Source organism: Diabrotica undecimpunctata, chromosome 7, assembly GCF_040954645.1.
Source record: "Diabrotica undecimpunctata isolate CICGRU chromosome 7, icDiaUnde3, whole genome shotgun sequence".
In the NCBI taxonomy this organism is placed as follows: Eukaryota; Metazoa; Arthropoda; class Insecta; order Coleoptera; family Chrysomelidae; genus Diabrotica; species Diabrotica undecimpunctata.
In genome coordinates this window covers 77583615-77607529 of record NC_092809.1, presented here as the reverse complement: position 1 = coordinate 77607529, position 23915 = coordinate 77583615, and the positions used below count along the sequence as shown (strand labels likewise).

General features: G+C 32.4%; 1 protein-coding gene across 3 annotated transcripts in view; it reads left to right on the top strand.

Moving 5' to 3' along the window:
* The window catches only part of LOC140445512 (uncharacterized), a 353366-nt gene that overhangs the window by 226654 nt on the left and 102797 nt on the right, over positions 1 to 23915 (top strand). For all 3 annotated transcript variants that reach the window (XM_072537579.1, XM_072537580.1, XM_072537581.1), the window contains 3 exons: positions 1383 to 1838; positions 5430 to 5577; positions 6047 to 6222. In XM_072537579.1, the coding sequence (XP_072393680.1) occupies positions 1383 to 1838; positions 5430 to 5577; positions 6047 to 6222 (780 nt within the window). The remainder of the gene's footprint in view (positions 1 to 1382; positions 1839 to 5429; positions 5578 to 6046; positions 6223 to 23915) is intronic.

Below are 23915 nucleotides of genomic sequence, written 5' to 3'. Positions count from 1 at the left end.
TAATAATAAAAATTATTAAAATTAGTAATTAATATATGTAATTATGCAACCTCTAAAAACTGTAATACATCTGTTTAAAAATAAAGGTTCTATTGATGATTACAAAATTATCGACCCATATCTTTGTCACCCATCTTGTCAAAAAAATAAAATTTAAAAAAATAAAATATATCTACATTATATATATATATATATATATATATATATATATATATATATATATATATATATATATATATATATATATATATATATATATATATATATATATATATATATATATATATATTTATATATCTACATTTTGAATCTAATAAACTACTTGTCATAAACCAGTATTGATTTCGAAAAAATGAAACAACAACCTTAGATATTAATAATTTATCTAGCAATATTTTGGATGGATTTGAAAAATATTTTGATTCTCTCGAATCCTTTTTAGATCTAACTAATCATGTAAAAGTGACTTCCAGGAAAACTTTTTTATCATAGTAACTTTCATTCTCATCTAACTTATGCTGATCTCTCCTGAGTCACTCTTGCCATATTGATAAAGTTTTTGGACAACAAAAAGTGTGTTGGTGTTATCTCTGGTCTCGGTTATAGAGCAGACTGTAGAAATTCCTTTAGAGCTTTTAAAATTTTTACTTTACCTTGTGTATATATTATGCAGTGTATGTTGCAAATCTTAGCCAATACAATGCGCATGAAGATTTTCACAATTGATTGATTTCCACTAGAAACAACATTAATCTTGTACCAGAATTTGACTGCCTTGGGAGATCCAGAAATGGTTCAAGGTATTTAGCCATTAAGTTTTATAACATAGTGCCATGTAGAATAAAAGCTCTTTACTTTTTCAATTCAAAGCAAAAATTAAGAGATACGTTAGAGTGAATGCCTTTTTTTTTCATTTGAGGGGAATTTCTTTTCAAATTTTAATCAGTTGTGATTGTTGTTTGTCTGTTATCTTTGTAAATACACACTTATCTCTATCTATCTATCTATCTATCCATCTATATATCTATCTATCTATATATCTATCTAACTATCTATCTGTCTATCTATCTATCTATCTATTTATGTATCTATCTATCTATCTATATAGCTATTTATCTATCTATATGTCTATTTATCTAAGTAAATAAAAGCACAAGTCATATAAAATTACAATCAAAGTAATTATTAACAAAACATAAAATAAGTAAAAAAAATAACGTGTATAAAAACTTTTATGGAGAAAAAATCGATAATAATTTTTTTATATAAAATGTTACTTTTATAACAATCATTAGGTATCAACGTATGTACATTTTTTTAATTATCTTTTGTTAAAATCAATTATGTAAATGCATTTCTAACGACTGTGTCTTTCATTTCAGCACCAACAACCAGTCAAGCCGGCGATAGGTCAGAAGCCTCAGATTTCACCCAAACCGCGTCTTAGCGACACCATCGAAATGACGCTACCGCCGGACGTCGTGACCGGCGCAGGTTTACAAACGTGGCCGCTAAAAAACCGTGTCATAGGTACAGATAACGTCAAAAAATCGGCAGGAACTACCGGAGAAAATCATATAGGAACCGGGTACCTTTCGACGAAGAAGACTTCTGCAAGCGGAGAAAATCACGTCGTTGGAGGGTACAAGAGTGTAAAGAAATTAAATGGTGATGGAGAAAATCACATTGGTAGCGGTTATCACAAATCACAACCGTCTTCCGTAACAATCGACCAAGTAGCGCTAGAAGAAAAAAGGCTCATCAATGCGCTTAAAAACGGTGATGTCGTCAGTGATGAACCTGTTAGGACGATAGGAAAACTCAATAGAGATATTACGGTAAGAGGATAACTATCAAATTATGTTTACAATTTGCATTATATCACTTGAGCCATTATAACCTATTCAAGTTCCACATATATTTTGCTCTGAAACAAAATCTATTTTGATTATGAAACTTGTCAAGAGTCTGTTCTGCTTTTGTAAGTACAAAATCTGTGATTTTTTTTAACCAGTTCCAATTTAAACTGCTTTATGGTTCGCTTATTATTTTCGTATCACCAATGAATTGGTACGTATTGGTTTTTGTAAAGTGATTGCTAATTTCCTACACTCCTAATGTCTCCCATCAAATGTATTCTGTTACATTTAGTGAAACAAGTATGAGATCAGATACACCAAAATACGTTCCACCAAAACAACTTCCACGAAACACTTCCACTACAAACCATTTCTACTAAACAGGATAGGATTTTTAAACGCATATAACTAACGGTTTATAACGTTCTAGGTCGTCTTCCAGACCCAATTTGCTGCGCTCTGTTTTGGCACATGTCTAGATTTAGCCCCTTCCTTCTATTTCACCGTCGATAACCTCTCTCCAACTTATTCGTAGTCTACCTCTTCCACGTCTTCCCTGTGGTGTCAAGTCTAGTATCTTCTTTGATTGTGTCCATTATGCTTTGGTAATGGATCTTCTCCCATTCTCTAAACGTGACCACTTCAGTTGTTTGTATTTTATGTGGTCAATCATTGTTTTTTCAACGTTCATAAATATGCGAATATCCTCATTGGTAACTCTTTCTCAACATCATCTTTCCGCTGACTTTTTTTAGAAGCCTATTTCTGTGGCTAGAAGTGTTTTTTGTGTTTTGAATTTTAGTGACCAAATTTCGAAATCATATGTGAAAATACTTTATATAGTAAATTCTACATTTGTTTTCTTTGTATATATGTTTCTCCCGTAAGAACCACTTTCGTAATTTTTTTGGGTGTTTGTTCCTTTCATATTTCTGTCTGTTATTGCTCCATCCAGGGTCACATCATCTGTCAGTTTCATGCTTAAATATCACCAAGTATCATAGGTGAGGCAATCAAGCAATAAATCTACCAAATTCGATTCGTAGGAGTGTCAGGAAATTTTGTGAACAAAAATGATGATGTGGAGATGAAAATTGCATTATTTAAGTAAGAAGGAAAAAAGTGTATTTCGATGTGATGAAAAATGAAAGTAATTCGGGAATAATTAACATAAATGTGTTCAATATTACTACTCAGGGGTTTTTGGGGTCACTCAACACAAATATCATGACGGCGATAGTCTCGGAGGTACCTGGTGTACTTGGGCCTCGTCTTCTGGAGTTTTCTAGAAATTCGATACAAATCAGTGCAAACTCGTTACTCGGGGGGTTTTGGGGTCGCTGAACACTAATATTATCTCGTCGATGGTGTACGAGGCATCTGCTCCTCTCCTAGAGTTTTGTGGAAATAGCCTGAACGAGAAAGATATAACTGGGTACATCCTTATGAAGAAATTGTAAGACAGTTGCTGAATGTCCTCGAAGCAACACTACCAAGGAAGCTGTCGTTTCTTAGCCATTTCTAATTGAAAACGACAAGTTTTTCATATTGTTTGACCATCGAATGTGGGTAGTATTAAAATTTTGTTAGTTCTAATTGTGCTTGGTTTAACTATGGATGATGGTAAAGCTATTCGATCTGATTCGACATTAGTTACTAAAACAATATTAGATAAAGAAGCTTGAGTATTAGTTTTCCTTTCTAACTCAAGTATTTGTCTTTCTAAATTAAATTTTAAATCGTTTTGTTGTTGTTTTATTTTATTTTCTAAATCGGTTTTTAAATCGTTTTATTATTGTACTATTTGATTTTTTAAACCGTTTTTATATCATTTTGTTGTTGTACTATTTTATTTTCTAAATCGTTTTGTTGTTCTTCTAATTAATGTATAATTCAAATTACTATTAGTAATTTGACTTACCTCTAACTTACAATTTTCATGAATTTGTGATAAACTATTTATGATTAGTTCCTCTACTTTTTTATACGACTCTTCTTATCTTCTTGCTCTTCTTGTCTACGTTTCTCCTTCTCTTCTTGTCTACGCGTCTCCTTCAGCTCGTACTCTTCTTGTCTACGCTTCTCCTTCATCTCCATAGGCTTCTCTTTTTCGTCTTTCTCTTCCTGCTTATTTCTCTTAATCTTCTTCCATTTTTAAAAACCATGCAGAGTGTCCAAAAGTATCCATTTCTTTATTAAATTCAGTAGATCTCGTATTAACCATTCACAACTGTTTAATCTCTTCAATCCCATCGGTGTCACCAATGTTACATTTTTTTAAATTACTTTATTCAAACACCAACAATATTACAATAGTTTTTTATAACTTTTACGCAATGACAGTTCAACTATTCAAAATGCTACTGTTATTTAAACTGTCAACTTCCTATGTTTATATACATTTTTTAACATTCCAGACATTACGGGATCTTTCGATGATATCTTGAACATTCTAAATTTTTATAATACTTGTTCTTTTTCGTCAAGGGACTTTTTCTATGTGGAATAAATTTCACGGAACTGTCGTAATATTGAAGTGTTGTTCTTCTCCTTCTTCTTTTTCCTCTTCAAGTTTTTCTTCGTCTTGTTCTTCTTGTGGGACATGGTCCTGTTTACTCTATTATCCCAGCTCTTATGTTGATGTCCAGCTGTCATGCCACTTCTTCGGGGGTCTTTCTTTCCTCTTTTCTTTTTATACTAATATAATATATGTATATTACGTACAACGGTTCTGTGATCAAAACTTCTGATGTATAGGACATATTTTTCTATATATGAAGACCTCTAAGAAACAGTTATGATAGATATTAGAGTTTTTAACATAATACAACACAAAACTGATTCTTTCTTTCAGTACATACAACGTCAATCCATAACAAATGTAATAAATTGGACTGTTCGAAATATAAAAACATATCAGTAACTAGCACTCTTAGTCGGCCATATGGATGAATTCTGTGAAATTTAATTGAACTTGCATATGGAAAAATCGAAAAGGAATATTCAGGCTATCTAACGTTTTTTGCTTGAATCAACTAATATAAAAACAATCAAGTAAAAATACAAAAAAATCCATCTTATGTTCGTGGATCTATACAAGCCGTATCATTTAGTTCCTATAAAAATGCTTTGGAAGGCACTACAAGAAACCAACATTACTGGGTCAACTTTAATAATAAAAATTGACAGCGATATATTAAAGAAATTCTCTCCAACTGCGCCAAGTGTACTGGATTTCACCGATGCTGCTTAAAATATATGTTAACGAGCGTTAAATCAATATATATATATATATATATATATATATATATATATATATATATATATATATTATCTGATCTTCAAATTTATTCCTATGTTCTTCCATTTCTTAGTACTTCGCTAACGCCAATTATCTTTTAGTTTTTCTGTTCATGTCGTAGGTTCATTTTGTTACTGTTGTGAACTTATAATATGACGAAACATAAGCTACTCCTCTAGTTGGAATTGAAAGGTAATCATGGCTCGTTTCTGTATTTCATTAAAATAACATTAATATTTTTTTATCATAAATATTTTTTTTATTTGCAGCCAATAAAGCAGCCACCTTTAACCAAAGAACCTCCTCCTCTCGAAAAACTTATAGAACCAGCAGTACCAACCACAACCTCAATAAGCACTTCCAAATGGGGCCTGCGCAGTAATCCACGGCGACCAGAACAGCAAGTACCTCATCCAGGTAAGCAACACAATTGTTTTTATTATTACAAAGAATATTCATCGACAAATTCCCATTCATAAAGTAAAATTTTTTCTAACAACACGTAAAACCTCTCTCACATAATATGTCGCTATTATACGTTTATAATTAAATCGGTTATATATCGGTTAGTTTTCTGCTTTGTATTTATTTTTGCAGCTCACAGAGAAGAAGGTGCACCTTTTGTGGCTTTAATTATATTATGGATATATGTTTTCCTGAAAGTGATGGCCATAATTATAATGAAAGCTTCACGATTTTTTGCCATTTATAAATCTTGTTCTGCATTTGATAAGAAATTTGGTTCATTTCTACACTTTTTGAGCCATTTTTTTAAGTAGCTATAATCCGTGTCAGTATTCTGCGTATCCAAGTTATCCACAAAACGAAATATTAAAAGCACTGCTGATGCTATAAATAGAATTCGAAGCTCCTTTTTGTATTTCAGAACTGACCACATCCCAAAGACAACACCTCAGACAATCAGCTGCTTCCAATCCGGTACGACCTTTTCTAACGAGAGGCTCTGTCGCTGAAAGAGTTCTAATATTCGAAAGGTGTCCTAGCGACTTGCTTTTGGATAAGAGAGTGAGAGCGCCTGCACCACAAATTACAAAAACACAGGTAAGCCATTTTATAATTAGAATATCTCGAAGATTCGTAAAAAACGGAGGAAAAGAACTTTAACAAAGAAATGACTATTTTGGTGTAAGCAGTAGCTATTGTGGAAGAAACTTTATAAGATCTAATTGTTCATGATATTAGGCGGAGTCGAAAATAAAGAAAGAAGGTTTCTTTACAGAAATATATGACCTGGGAATTTTAAGCAAAAGATTGATGCATTTCATTATGCTAAAATGGGCAAACTGTTTTTTTATCATCCGCCTACAATTTCGTATTTCACCCATCACATATTTTTCTCAAGCAACCTATTAACCTTTCTCTACGTTACTGCTGGCCTGTTACCATTCTACGTCCACCTGGGTTCTAATTTCGTTATTAAATAATCTTATTTTTCCTTTTTGAATTTTCTTCGGTCTTGGAATGCTTCCAAAATTGCGACTGTTTAAGTTATAGCAAGAAAGTTGTCGCTGGTAGAACAAAGAAGAGTGCGTTCATGTTGGACAAAATAGTACTCGCTGTAGATCAACACGCAAAACCACAACATTAGTATTATTGACAGCAGTAATTGATCTTCATTAAGAAATTTGTATCCGGTTTCTGCTCTACGGCGGTGTAGTTCCCGTTCTGTGGTAATAGTGTTACGTTCCGCTTCTGTTGTTGCATTTACAAGCTTTAAATATGTCATGTCGCAAAAAAACATGTATCTGATCTCGGGACCCCAAATTGCAAATTAAAATTATTCTGAAAAATTTGTTGATACATTTTACGACCAACTTTTATGTTTGGATATTGTTCTTTGAACATTCTATACATTTTCCACATATTTAAGTCCGGACTAAGACATTGTTTTTCCGTTTTAGGTCTTGAATAGTGGCTGGGTTGTTTCGGAAAGCTTTTCATGTGTTGTCTCACCACATCCCTGTCAGCGTCCACCAAAGTATGAGACATGTTTCCATGTTTTCCTCTTTGATCTTTGCGAGTAGTGATACCATTCTTTAGTTTAGATTGCAATGTTTGAATACGACGTAATGTAATAGAAAAAGTATAATAACAATTTTTTCTTGCAAACATCTTCGTCTTGTATTTTATAGGAAAAGGAAGGCAGTTTTTTGGAATTGCTGTCGGTCTTTCTTCTTCGACGACCAGGCTCTTTTACAACAATGAACTTCAAAAGATAGATAGAGTGACAGATAATCATAATGTAGTTGTTGAAAATCATTAAATAACTGCATTTTACTGTCAAGTTTTAAGGAATCGCATCTATCTTTGGACGATATTTGTAGCGATGGTTCGTGGAGACCAAAAATAATTTATGAGCTGGATGAATTAGATCGTTAGACACAAAGACAATATATAGTCACAAAGACTAAACTGACTTAGCCACTTAGAAAGAATGCCAGATAATCGAACTGTAAAAGTAATCCAGTGATGGAAACCCTAAGGAAATAGGACAAAAGGAAGGCCCCGTAAAAGGTGGATAGACAATGTGAAGGGAGATCTTAAAACCATGAACATCTGGTAGTGGCGAAGAAAAGTATCCGACCGGCCAGAATGGAAGAACGTTGTTAAGCAGGCCAAGACCCACAAAGGGATGTAATGCTATTAGAAGAAGAAAAAGACTATGCCACCATATGGACCATATGCAGAACAAATCATAGGAAAATACCACGCTGGTCTCGGAAGTAGTAAATCTACAATTCATCAGATTTCCACCCTGAGACAAATTTTAGAGAAAACACTGGAATATGGCACTCATTACATATTTGTAGACTACAAGGCATCCTACACCTCTGTAAATAAAAGAAGAATGTTCGGAGTAATGAAAGAGCTAGGAGTACCAAATCAGTTGGTAAATTTAACAAAACTAAGTCTTGAAAAAGTTGAATGTAGAGTACGAATCCAGTACAGTATGCTGTTCAATCTGGCTCTGGAAAAGTAAGGAATCATTTTTCGAAAAATTACCAAGACAGAAAAAGTGTTTTTGTATTGTTTATTAAGTTATTTGTTAATAAGAGTTGCCGGCCCACTTGCAAAAATAGAAAAAAAAAATATATTTGAACTTTGAAAAAATTTAAAATCGAATAAAAAAGGTTTGGTGCATTAGAAATCCAAAAAAATGAGTCGGTTTATGCTGTTTATAGGGTTAAACCGCTCGCCTAGTAAGACCAGTATGTAGTGGTGTGGACCTACGTAAGACCTATGCAAGGAAGACCAGAGCGGAATACTTTGTTGGTTTGTCTAGATTCCAGTTTCTTGTTCTGTTTTGTTGAACGCGTTTTGTTATATCCATATTTAGTACTTGTTCCAGAAATTTTTGTTTAATTTTCTTACGGAAACTGTATTCTGAATATATAAAAGGATGGGGTTTGTACGACTACATTAGCAGATTAATAAAAAGGTCAAAGTTTTCATAAATGTCATTAATTTAAATATTTGCTACGTATGATAGTACCTATAAGAGCTATTTTAGCCTTGATTTTTAATATATACTATTTTCGTAAATATTTTTTTTATTTTGATTACACCAAAAAAAAACATAAGCTTTGCAATTTAATAGATTTAAATGTCACATAAAATTTACGATTATGTAATTTGCCATTTTACGGTAAATTACTAAACTGCCTTACTTTACATTATTAATTCGACATTTTTATAAAAGCGTAGTAATAAAAATACTTTTGAAGTTTCATAAGACTGCGTTGCGTGCAAACGTTAAGAAGTCGAGGTTGTTTAAAATTCCTCGTTAATAAGTAGGCAGAAGGCTCAGTCTAAATTAATAAGTTGATTAAAAAGTTAAGCTTGTTTCAGTAATTAGTTATTTAAGTTTATGTTCAACGGATTTTGAATTTGCGACTTATGTGTGCTTAATAACAAAGAAAACAACATTTGTTAGTATATTAAATACTTTACAATTATTTCTTTTTCTTAACCTGTAACCGGTGAGGCGCAATTTTAGTTTCAAAAAATAAAAAAAAAGATTTAGGTATTTGAAAAAATTTCACTGAAATAAGTTACGTGGATGAACTTTATTCGCTCATAGGTATATAATTATTATATAAAAAAGTTATTAAAATATCTATATTTTACAAAAGTACTGAAATTTCTCCTTATAAAGCCCCCACAAAATTGCATCAATTAAAAAAAAGTGTTTTTTTGCGAAATTTAGAATATATATAGGGTTTAAGGGAATACTAATCATTAATTTTTATGCAAAAAATAATCATTACGATTATTTTGAAGCACATTTTCTGCATATTTTCTTACTACATGATAAACATACATGCTTTTTACAATCATAGCATAAGTAAAATCTCTTTCTATGAAGTTTAGATAGGCATAACAATATTTCCGAATCTCTAATTTTTTTTCGGGTGGAAATTTTACTGGAGTTTCTTATAAATACGCTAATTTTAGGATTTTCAAATTGTTTCCACATATAAGGTTCTGTCACGTTTTCGCTAGTGCTTTCATGAATATTTGATTCCGGATGTATTTTCATTGTTTTTGAAACAATTAGATATGACAAATGTATTGGCACAACTCATGTCTAATATTTGATAAAAAAAGCCATTGGCCAACATCGAGTTCTCCTTGATGAGCTGTAAATGGTGCATTTCTCATCTAGTGTATCAACGCCTCCTTTTGTTGAATTATAGAATGAAATTATTTCAGGTTTGTTGCATTCAACATCCATAGCACGTATTAATATGAGCCGCTGGTGTTTGTTTTAGTCTTACTTTCCTAGATGTGGCATCATAAAACCTCAAGCAATTTATCAAAACACTAAATAGATCAGTAGATCTCTATCTGTCAAAAATAGGCACTTTTTTTAATTACTTTGGTGTCTCTAACAATAAAGTTAACTTTCCATGCTTTTTTCAATAAAATTTTCAAATTGGTTCACTAAGCTCAATTAAAACAAGTTACGTTTTCTCCTGGCTTCATGTTTCGATAATTGTACATCAGCGATAGAATAGAATTATTGTATTATATTATACTGTTCTTGTTAAGAAGCAAATAAATTTTGCGAAAGCTAGATAAAGAACAAAGAATTTCACTTTCCTGCCCTATTAATGACTGCAACCCCAAAATAAAACTTTATTATATATATATATATATATATATATATATATATATATATATATATATATATATATATATATATATATTTCTTATATATATATATATATATATATATATATATATATATATATATATATATATATATATATATATATATATATATATATATATATATTCATCTGGTTAATGATTAGCTCATAAGTACAAAACGTATGTAATTCTACACTAATTTTTATTCCGAGAACTAACATTTTCTCCTGTTAAGATTTCTTTGGAACAAATCTCGGTGTTAAAAAATGTTTAGTTTTTTGTTCTCTTATCCGCTCTTTCATTTGAAATCCCAACGTTATGACCATTACTCTCTTTCTAAATTGCTGTGAAAATTACACACCGGCTTTCACTAGCCGGTTACATATATCACAACGATACCGCACACTCTTTTTATCTAACCAATTATTTAGCTTCTGTTTTTTCTAGTTAACGTTTTGCCGACTTGTAATTTACACATTAAAAAACGAACAAGTTATCGTTTGCGGCGACCTTGTAATTTCAAACACTATGTCATAATTTATAATTTTATTTTCGAATCATTATAACCGCATTATGTAGGATTTTTTATTTGCATGTAGTGAGCAGGTTTGAAGTAAGCCAAATATTTAGTTTTGGAAAAATGTTTAATATTTTCTAGAAAGAAATATGATTTTTACAATTTTTTTATTTAGCTACCGTATTTTTCGCCAACTAATTCAACTAGTCAAAATGTTTACATGTTTTTTTTTTAATTCAGTTTTTATAATCAACAATATTTTACCAATGGAATTTAGTCTCCGTAAATGCTCTTTTACAGGCGAGCGGTGCACTCCCAAAATTTGTTCTTAAGTTTGAATTTAGCTTTTTCTTGTTTTTTTGAAGTCGCTTAAGAAGAATCTAGAATTATTTTTGCTTTAAAATTTAAGAAAATTTGCGATACATGTTTTTCATATAAGCCTATAATAACTAAAAAAAATTGTCAAATATCTGGACTAGTCACGGTCCCGAACAGGGTCTCTTTAAGTGTCACATTTTAATGCCTAATAGTTTGTTCTTTTGCAAGCCATTGTGTCACTGATAAGTAAAAATACCCAAAACACGTCGGAAAATTGTTGAAAATTCGTTCCTAAGCCAAAACATATTTTACAACTAACTAGAATCTATACTTTTATTTGAAATAGTCTAAAGAATATTCTTCTATAATTTAAAAAAGAAATCTAAACAATTACCCAAAATACAGGGCAAAATACAACAAGTTATACTTGGACAATCATATTCACATTTTCTTCGTAAGATATTTTTAGCAATGTTTACTCAATGGTCGAGAAAAAATAATATTAGAATATTTTTTCAGCTTAAAAATATAAGAAAAATGTAAGTTCAAATATTAAAACGTTCGACTTGTATTTTTGGTTATACTTTCCATTTTGAATTTTTGGTCATTTGGCATTATCCATAACTAATGATTTCTGATCTCTACTGATCTCTGTTCATGATAATGACCCTTGATCCGATAATCAGCTATATTTCATATTTATCGAAATCATTCTTCCTTAAAAAAAAACATGGGTATCCTGAGTACGTCTCTGTTTTAATTTAAATTCCAATCATTACAAAACATAATTCCTCCCACGGGTGTTTAAATATGATCTTAGCTAGAATTGTGTAATTTCTCTAACAAATTTGTTTTTTAGACATGTTTGGCTGCATTTGTTTATTCAGACTTCCAGTAGTCAATGCAAAATACCTTTAGTGATTTCGTTTTTAATAGAATTCTTCTAACGAAAGGTGAAGTGAAGGATATTGCGCAATATTTATGTTAATTTATATAGTGTTTTTTTATCATTTAGTTTAATGGGATTCTTATATAATATTCAATAAGAAGATTATCTGGGTTTGTCCATATATGTTCTTTATAATCCCATATTCACCTATACTTAAATTTTGCGATTTAAAGCATTGGTTGGTGTTACTCAATTTACTGAAACACCATATCATCATTCAGAATTATTGTATGGAAATTGTATTCGCGGTATTTCCGAAGAAATTTTGCTTCGAGAAGTTATTTTATTTGAGGCTGATATTTAGACTTAAACTCAGTCTCAGGTCGATATACTTATACGTTCCTCAACCAATGAAGTGGATATTATAGCATGTGTACTTATGAGAGACATCCTACAACCCATGACTTTGAAGCTAAGCGTATTATAAATAAGCCCTTTGTAATTGTCAGCCTTCCTGTTGTCAAGAAAGCCATGGAGCAATGCTTTAAGGCTGAGCCAAGCTTGTTTTTCGTGGGTACACAGGAGCTGTAGAAATTCTTCACTGGCCATTATTTTCCTTATTTGTTGACCTATGAAAATACCAGCTTTAATTTTCCCCTTTGACAGTTTCGGGAAAAATGATTTTAGGCCTCAGAATCTTGACGAAGAGCCTTTACGAACTGCTGAGACCTAATTTTATGTACAATGGAGGCATTAGGAAACATGATGGGGCTCCACAATTGGTTTATTTTTTATGTTATATTGTCCTATTTGAAACTCTCTCCGTTGAGGCCTCGCGTGCTGTTGGTAGTGAAGTGCATCGGCTCCACTGTGCCATAAGTAAATGCAACACGGATATTTAGTGTATCCGCCTTTCATGACCACTAGAAAAACAACCATTTTTAAATCCCCTGGCACTGACCAGGTGTACGCTTCCTATTTTAATCCTTAAAGCACAATTCTAACGCTTCCGTAATTTTCTTTAAGCATTACAGAATGAACCAGAGGAAGAGATGGAAATTTATTTCCATTGTGAAGAAGAACCGCTTTTAAGTTTCTGTAGAGTTGTTGATAAAAAGACAAGTCGAGGGCTGATAACCATGGAGTTCCAAACGACATTTACAAAATTTTTCAGGCAACTAATTTTAAAGTTTGCTGTCAAATAAAACGGTTCTGACAAAATTATACTTTGCCAGATATGTTTTATATTATTATTTAAGGATTTGGTAATACAGTGATTCATAAAACAATGCTGTCGTTGTGGTATAAAATGCAAATTTCATGGTTTTTCAAAATGTAACACTTGTACTTGGAATCTTATGGCACTATAACCGCTGTACTTGGAACGTTATTGCCTTTGTAGCACTGATAACAATAATAGCCTATACGATGTTGGAAGTATTTTTAAAAACATAGGAAAAAGAAAATTAACGAGGAGTAGAACATTAACTTTTATTTATAAACTGTTTCGTTTCAGAAATCAAACATTTCATGTCATTCTGATCTTCCAGTGGCATCCATTTATACGCAAACTCAATAAAATCAAGCTTTTTCTCAGTCAGAGATTTGAGTTTTTGTGTTATCGGCCGGAGCTACTACAAAGTCAGCAGTGGAATTATTTATGGGAACCACACTTTGTTTCCTCCTAGTCCTGCTGGTAACTTTACTAACATTGACTGTAGAAAATTAGGCGCTGTGATCATTCAGCTTGTAAACAGTAAACATGTCTCCTTGTACAAAACGTAGTTGACAAACTTTAGTGTAAGGTATTTTATTATATTGGTTTCATGATGCTGTTTTTTTGAAGTTTTTAAAGTGTGTTGGTTTCATATTAATCACACAGAATGGCTTTCGTCTGTTAACTTTTAACAAAAGTCTAACAAGCGCTAGTGGAGACCAAATATCCGTAACCTCCGTAGCTTTTTCTATGCGAGAATGGATATTATCGACAACCTGTATGCACGAATGACCAGGTATGAGGTATTTCATAGTTATCATTTGGATATTAGGATGTTTGTTCCGGAAGTCAGTGATTACTACTGGAATCAGGGAGTTCCTGTTCTGAGGAACACAACTATCACTCCACTTGATTATCTCATTTATTTCCGGATGTTTTAAAACTACTTTCTCTAAAATTTGTATTAGGGCACTAGACAAATCATTGCCTGATCTCCCACATAACGTTTCTGGCCATACTGCACAGTAAACTTCTGAATCAACAGAACTGTGAGCTGTCAGATGATATACTGTTATTTATATACTTATATACTGATATTTAATTTCTGTTTGTAAAACAGCACACATACTTCAGATTTAGGTAGATTTATGGCATTTTCCAGATCAAAACATATTTGGCACAGTTTGAGTTCTGTTTTTTTTTGTCATTTTCACGTTGTTGGCGCATTATCAATTTCGTTGTAATGGGGTAGTGATATGTATGTTCTTCTTCTGCATGCACCCTGTTCTCTTTTTTGGCAAATGTATAGTCCCTGCAGACGTTACACTTATCCGTTTTCGGTTGCAAGAACTCTAAATTATGCTCAAAATCAAAAATGTGCCTATACAACGACAGCGTTTGTGGGGGTATATTATTTGCATTGCTCATTTCAATGTACAAATCATACATTTTTTGAACATTAAGTGTTGGGTCTAGATATCTTCTTTTTGAATCTTTCCTACAATAATGTTCCTCTACATATGGAAAAAATTCTATGTGTTGTGATATTACTTCCTTTTCTTTGCTTGAAATGCCATATTTGGTACCTTTCCCCATTTTATCAGAGTGCGGTGAGCCTGAATCACTTTTCTGTAAATGCACAGTATATATGGGCTTTTGGCATATGCAAAGCGTATTTAAGAAAAATAACTTACTCTCAATTTTTCATTTTCTTTCTCGAATTAATACTCAAATGAAAAAGATTTGTAGTTTGGTTCAGTACTGCATTTTCTCTTAACTAAAATTATCTTTGTCACATTTAATATAAATGCAGACTTTCCATTTTGGTCCAATGAGTAATACCTGTTTTTTGTCTCCAATCTTTCTTCGGGGTTAAATTTTTCATTACACCGGAAACGACAACTTTGGTTACAATCTGTCCGTGTATTAATTACTTTAGCAGGCCTAGCTATATCTTTAGCACTGATGTAGCTTTTTCCTTGTCGATCATTCTCCTTCCGTTGTGTTTTTTTCCACATCTGGGGAATCCACTTTCGTTTTCGAGTCCTATTTACCTCCTTCATTGGGGTTTTTTCAGATTCTGATTCGGAACTTGAGGTAGAACTGTAGTCTACTATGCAACAACTGGCATTATTCCTACAAAATGTGTTTGTGTAAAGGATAGTTATACATACTATTTAATTTGTCTTACGTTCTTAAGGCAACAACTTGATTGTTTGGACCAAGAATATTATGAATATTATTGACTCCTTCCCTTGGACTTGCTACACTTCCATCTAAAGCTTTAGAGGACTCTCCAGTTTCGAAATTTAGCCTAAAAATTATTTTTCAGTCAAGACAGTAAGAAATCTACTTAAAAAATATATTTTTGTTTATAAGTTTTGTTTTATTTATTATAACGGTTTGCATAAACGTGTACCTGCACCCCATAAAGGATGTATGAAAATTGTGTCATACTTTTATAAAAAAAATATATCTTTTTTTTACTGGTACTTCAGGAGTAAGTACCCGTTGTTTCTCATCACATCATCTCATTTCTCTGTGTCAGAATCACTAGACATATGAATAGCAGCCAGCGTCCAACTAAAAAAGTAAGGTTATATTTTTTCCGAAATGTAAAGTACAGTGTTTAATAGGTTACCATTTCTTTCCACTGCTATGTTCTGGTAGATATTCAGAACCGGAGCTACAATAATCCGCCCAAGATTCATTTTCGGACACAGAGGACATTGCAAAACAAGAAAACTTTAACTGATAAAACTGACATTTAACTTTCACCTATACTCTCACTGTATGTAGTACATGGAGCCATAATAAAATATGCTTCTAACCTTAAAGCTTTCGTGCACTTGGAACTATATTGTAATTTATTGTTTTTTATTTGTATTTAATTTATTTATTTATATTGTAATTGTAATTCCTTTATTCAAAAGTGGTGATAAAGATGACCTTAACAACTATCGTCCCATAAGTCTTGCATAATTTTCAACATGGTTTTACATCTTCTAAGTCTACAACTACAGCTCTTGCAAATTTCGTCAGCTTAGTGTTGGATGCTTTGGACAGACGAGAGAGGGCATGTGGTTTATTTCTCGATTTGTCCAAGGCTTTTGACACTTTGGATCATAATTTGTTGCTAATAAAACTTGAGGGATTGGTATTCGTGGTGTAGTTCTAAAATGGTTTACTTCCTACCTAGAGAATAGAAGACAAAAAGTAAAGATAACATCTAATGAACTTGTAAACGAATCAAACACATTGGATATCCAATATGGTATCCCTCAGGGTAGTGTATTGGGTCCTCTACTTTTTATAGTATTTATTAATGATATAGCTTTGGTAACTAATTCACTGACTGAGGTTAACATCATCAGTTATGCCGATGATACCAACATTCTAGTCACAGGAACGTCTGATCAAAATTTGCAAAATAAAACTACACAGATACTATCCACCATCAACAGTTATTTCTTATCCAACAAATTAGTTTTGAATGAAGAGAAATCAAAGTATATGATTTTCACGTCAAATAATTTATTAAACCATCAAGCCACTATAGAAGCAGCAATAGATAAAACAGACTGCACGAAGTTGCTGGGGGTACTTCTAGACAGTAATTGTAAATGGTCAAACCACATTTCTAATTTGAAATCCAGATTAAGTAGCGCATGTTATGCATTGAGAATTCTTTCACGTCTCTTTCATACATCAATATTAAAAACAGCTTTGCCCATTTTTACTCAATAGCCAAATATGGCATTGAAGTCTGGGGTTGTACCTCTGAATTGGAGCAGATATTCGTACTTCAGAAAAGAGCTATTAGGATAATGCTTAAAATGAAATTTAGAGATTTTTGTAGAGGCATCTTTAGACAAAACAATATTCTTACAATTCCTGGTCCGTATATATTTTCGTGTATAATGTATTTACATAGCAAAATTTATGAATTTAATAAATTTCAGTTTAACCATGTTTATTCAACAAGATTCAGAGACAATCACTTTATGCTTCCACAACATCGTTCTGTTTTGTTGGAAGGTAGCACACATTATGCAGCCATAAGTTTCTTTAACAAATTACCAATAGATATACGAATGAATTTACATCAGCCAAACTTTCGGAGGTGTGTACATCAATACATTTGTGAGCTAGAGCCATATTCTAAAAATAACTTTTAAGTATGTTTTATCGTGTTTAATAATTTATATACTTTTAAGATGTATATCTGTAACTTTGACTTGTCTCATACATGTACTTTGTATAATGTCGCATGTGATCAATAAATTTGACTTGACTTGACTATATTTCACTGTTGACTGTGTCGCTATCTGTCAACGAATGGCAGAACTTTCAATACCATTCTATGCAGAATTCAAAGGACAATAGATTTCTGTTAAAAAACAAACTAACTGTCACTTAGAACCCTATGGTTCTCAGTCCTCGAAGTGTTTCCCCATATTTTATTTTGATTTACGGGTAAATTAAAATAAGCTTAAAATGCTTCACAAAGTTGTATATTTGATGCCAATCAAAATTGTTTGGCTCTCACTTTAATGAATTCGCCGCAAATATAGCATATGGATTCTATCAAACATCTTCAAGAGCAACATGCCAAGTTATTTAAAAAAGAAGACGTTCGACTAATGTGTATTTCGAGTCATGACTTACGGCGCTGAAACACTTTTCTTAGCTAAGGCTACATCAACCAAACTCAGAGTAGCCCAAAGACGAAAGGAACGCTCGCTACTTGGACTGACTCTCAGAGACAGAAAGAGAGTTAGAAACTAGTTAGTTAGAAACGAAGAAATAAGAAGAAGGGCAGGCGTCACAGATGTCATACAGCATAATAGCATAGCTAAAGAGGAACTGGGTGGGCCATGTGTTCAGAACGAATGACGGGCGGTAGACCCAAAAAGTTACAGTGTGGAGACCACGAGCTGACAGAAGAAGCAGAGGTAGATCACCTACACGATGGGTAGACGACGTCAAAAGAATCGCTGGGAATTGCCTGCAGGAAGCTCATCACCGACAGAACTGGAAGAAATTAGGGGAGGACATTTTTAGGCTTCGCGACAAATAAAATACGTTACATTTTTGCAATGCTCACGCGCATACTACGGTGTCAGTCTGTCACATCCCGCTTGACACCCACAGTGGCCACAGTCCCCCGTCACATCTCTCTTGCTTCTTGCATCTTAAATGCACCGACTCCTCAAAAAATCTGACAAAACACCGTGTACTTATTTTTAATTATATAAAGGTACAAAAGCAAACCATATTTATTATTTATGGAGTTTCTGCTTAATTTTCGATGTATACAAACAGAAAATATTTACTAAATAACAGACTCAAAAAAATTTTTTTGTTGACCTGTGTGATCAACTTTTTTAGATATTAAATTGACTTGTAAACTGTGTAAACATTAAAAACCGAGATTAAATATATGCCAAACTAACTTTAAAATGAAAGAGTTTATAATCGGCATTCACGGATATAAACGCGTATTCATGTTTGTTTACCTACATATTTACCATGAACTAAAAACATGTTTTTGTGTATGTATATGTACCTATCTGCATTTTGAATTAGTTTAAATTACGGAACATGCTACTATAGAATCACGTAACTGTCCTCGAAATCTGCCGCAATCTCACCCACTATGACGTCACGACTACGCGAAGATATTCCTAAAGTACGTGATAATTTATTTAAATTAGGATATGTCTATTCAACCGAGGTACGGTATAATTCGCATAGAACTAAATAAGGAAATCTCTTAGATTCCGTTACTCTTAGATTCTGTTCTCGGACATTATAATCTCGGGCAAATAATGCATTTGCCCGAGAGAAATAATGCATTTCGAAAGCGAAACGTTAAAATAAACATTTTAAATTCAAATTGTGGTTTCATTTTGATTTTAGATGATTAATTTCCAAGTAGGTATTGTATTTTCCTCCCATTGATAGTACTTGCAGTTCTTTGTTCGAATATAATATGGGTTTAATAAATATAACAATAAAACACTGAAAACTTTGTTTTCAAAACTTCCACAAAATTTATTATAATATCTTATCACTACAGCTGTTTCGGCAAAGTGTCTTTCGCAAGTGATCTATTTTTGGTATGCGTTTACTCTTTATAGTCTTTAACTGATTAGGTTGAGGAGAGGAGAACTGTTTGTCTTAAGTTGGTCATTCAAAATTATGTCATGTATGTTAAGACAGGTTAAGGCCTTTATTTTGAATGTGAAGAATTTGAAATTCGTCATTAACAGAATGATTATGATCTAGAAGGCGAAGTGCGTATGTAGAATCTCTTTTACTATTATTGAAATCCATTTTATGTTCTGCTATAGAACATAAAAGAGATATAGAACATAAGATTATCGAAAAGTGTATTTACAATAAAATGTTAAATTTTCTAAATAAATATGATATCTTAAATAAATGCCAGCATGGGTTTCTTCCCAATAAATCTACAGAGAGTGCTTCTATTTCATTATGTAATTATATCCACGCTGTTTTGGATCGAAAAAGGTATGTGGGTGCACTCTTTTTTGACTTAACTAAGGCTTTTAACTCTATTGACATTAAAATTATACTGCATAAATTAGAAGCCCTTGGTTTTCGGGGTCATTTGTTTGAACTGGTTAAGATCATACTTACAACATCGTAAATTCCTAGTAAAAGTCGATAATAAGAAGTCATCTGTTTTTAATATTGATCAAGGTGTACCGCAAGGCTCCGTATTGGGGCCCTTAATATTTCTTTTATATGTCAATGATTTGATAAATTTTTTAACTGCAGATCATATAGTTTTCTATGCAGATGATTCAACAATTGTAGTTGACTTGTCAACTGAAGTCGAACTCATATCAAAAATGAACTTGGTAGCACAGGAATTTACAACCTGGTGTAAAGGAACTCTTTAATGGTAAATGCAAAGAAAACTATTTGTATGCAGTTCTACTCGCGTTGTAAGCCATCCCATGATTATACGATCACAGTTAGTTCTGAGGAAATACCTTTTAGTGATACAACATTATTTCTTGGTAGCATTCTAGAAAGTATATGACATGGGATGAAAATGTTACTAAAGTCTGCAAAACAATGAATAAGGGGGTTACTATCATCGAGCAAAAAGACAAAAGAGGGAATGTAAAGGTAGTGGGGGCAAAAATATTGTTAGACAGGAAGTGCCATCTTGAGAGGCCAAATTAAACAAGGAAAGAGAGTCTTTCCTTGTTTAAGAAATCAAATTTAGTTGGGTTATGTTATTATTTGTCCCAACTGTCACATGAAATCTTATTTATATTGAAGTTTTTTAACAATTGTTTCACATTTTAGACTGTTATCGTTAATATTTAATTAAAATTTTCTCGTCTAAGACACATTCTGAAAACTGTTTTCTAGCTACTGTTAATAAGTGTCGGAAAATTTAAATTTGGCGCATTCACATTTCCGGATATGTCCGCCATCAGAGGCCACTTTTTTGGTCGCCTTTTCATAACGATTAGATTCCCTCTTTTGTCTTTTTGCTCGATGGTTACTATGCAATCCTTCAGTTGAAAACTCTATTTAATACCAATCAATTGATAAGTGTGTATCATGTTGTAACCTCGGAAACCTTTTTTGGATGGTGCTAGAAAGGTCGCCAATAAAGACACTGCGAACGGCACCCAGATGGTTGGTGGAGAGCAAGTCGTGGGTTCGAAACTAGCTTTTGGAACCGGGAATGGGTCCAACGGACGAAATAAGTAAAGTTAGAATAGGATAAGAGAAATTAGGAAAGATATAGAAATAAACAAAAAGATAGACGGGTAAAATTACCGAAAATGAGATAAGATAGAAACAGGGCGCCACTTAACTTTTTGGGTTCAAGGAGAAAATTAAAAAACCTTAAAAAAAGAGGTAAGGAAAGATATTTACGTTCTGAGACCAAATCCAAGGAAAGATATCAACAGTTAATTATTTAATAAATTTGGTCAACACACTATATAAACAAATAATAAATATATTAGGTGGACTCCGTCCCCCTACTTACCTACGAAACTTAATCAGCCTGATCTTTCTTCTGGTCGAAGGTATAATTATTTAATATAATAAACAAACATTTAGAGGTATTGTTATATCAGGAAACTTATTAAGAGTCGAGAAATAAAATTCATTGATGAAACAAAACAATTAATTCAACACCACTATGATATAGGTAGCTGAATGTACACACATGTAAAAAAAAATGCATCATCAATTATTAATGGTGGTATTCATATAACAATAAACAGTATTATAATTAAGGAAATACCTTTACAAGTACAATAATATAATAAAATCATGCACAGTTTAAATTATCAGCGACGAGAGCCTGATACTATTTAGAAATCTTCAACTAGAGTTGATTAAAGAAATCTCTCTTTTCTGTTTATGGGCTTATCCCGAGATAACGGGTAAAAATGTATAACAATTATAGCAAATAACAAAATGATTAAATTTAAATTCTAAAGAATACAAAAAGGTTTCAAGAATTCCGTATTATAAAAATTAAACCAACCGGCACTTGGTATTAAGATAATTATCTGTCTCGCACTGTTATTTAATGATTAACTGAGAATTAAATGTTTGTAATTTAGAATAGCTGATTAAAAGTTCGTATGAAAATATTAAATGTTCCTTGATTGAATGCTAACTCAGTAGTTGACCTTAACTACAGGAGAAGAAATAGTCGACGGAGATTCGCCCAGATAGTTGAAGATAATATGATTATGACAACTTACGATAAACCTTACTGCACTCTTCACTGAAACTATCATAATACTTTACTTGTATTAAACACTGAAGTTAATTAAAGTAAAGGTAGTTTATACCAATCTTTAATCTAATATGGTATTAGATTAGGAAACTGAAACATCTAAGTGTATACACACTTAAAGAAAAAATTCACAGAGGCGGTAAGATAACACAGAGACGGTAATATAAGCAAGCCTCTTTACTCAAAGATCGCCCTGCCAGAAGTGATCTTCTTCCTCTTCAAATTTACCAAACTACCCAAAAAAAGGTGGCATATCCCCCACTTAAAAATGACAAGCCAGCCTGTATCCATTTCTAAGAATATAAAAGGTTCGAACGAATATCGAAAATAACGGGACCCTTCTAGTTAGGACGTGATGAAAGATAAATCCTTTTGGATTAGGTTCTCTTAGAAAAATACTAAAACGTGCTTTCGATGATGTTTATTAAATTTATCAAACAGAAATCGGCTGACCGGAAAGAATTAACCGAGGATTAACCAACCCGGCATCCTTAATAAGTCGGACCTTTCGTGTTTTGAGATAGTCGGTAGATTCCAATGAAATTTCCTAATGGTAAACACGACCACCTATATATTGTTTGCAAATACGGCCATCGGCGTCTCAGCAACAGGGGTAAACGGATTAAAAAATTATTTAATATTTTAATTGTATAAAAAAATGTTACAATGTCGTAAATATTTCGTTGAACACAGACTGTTGACTTTCCATGCTTTTTATATTTATAAGTGTATTATTCACGTCAAAACTAAATTTCAAAATTTTACCCTCAACTCTGACTTTCATAATTACCCGACAAGACACGGGAGGTTGATAAGCGTGTGTAAACACTCCACAACTCTTTTTGAAACTAGTCCTGATTTTGCAGGATCTAAATTTTACTTGTCATCTAAATCATTACATCTGAAGTTTTACATCTTCTTGAAATTTGCATAAACCAGGACTACTTTGAATTTAATAATCAAATATATACAAATAACAATAGAGGACTTACAATGGGTAATCCGCTAAGTCCATCACATATTTTTATGGATCATCTAGAGACAAAGATTTCAAAACATCCCGTATTCAGTTTTTGTATTGGTGGATATACGAAGACGATGTATTGGTATGTGTTACAGGAACTAACAGGCAACTTGACCAATTTTTATCGTGTAATAATTCACTTCGTAGTAATATTGAATTTACAATAGAAACAGAAACTGTCGACGACAGAATTTGGTCTAAGGTTTAATCAAATCTTGGAAAACCAACCGTTTCAGCGTACTCTTCTTTATGATAGTCATTACTTTTCTTGGATTTTTTAGACAGTATTGTCTTAGTTTAACCAAGTTTCGTATAAATAGTAGATTTTTCTTCCTTTATTACGATAGTCTTGGATTGCTTTTAGGTAATGTCTCCGCCACAAAATAATATTTTCTCTAGCTGTAAGAATATTATTTCTACTTCTTTTCATATATTTAATGTTCATTTGCCTTAATGTTTGCAATAATACACGGCATGATATTTTGGCTATCAAATTGTCGGAATCTATTTTGGCTGCGACTTCCTTTAATATCGGAATTTCATTTCAGCAAAAGAAAGCACGGAATTTTCTTCGTATAGTATATACAATATCCTCTTCAAGCTGAATAGTTTTCTTCCTCTTTCCTTTTAATTTTTTCAACAGACATAACACTTCTCGTTGACACTTTAGTCCATGGATGCACAGACCGCGGCCCGCCGGCCGAATACTGGTGGCCCGCCGACAGCAAAAATAATACTCTTCTACATTCGAAAACTATTTAATTCTATTCCAGAATAAAACCAAAAAAAAATATGTTCGAAAAGTAA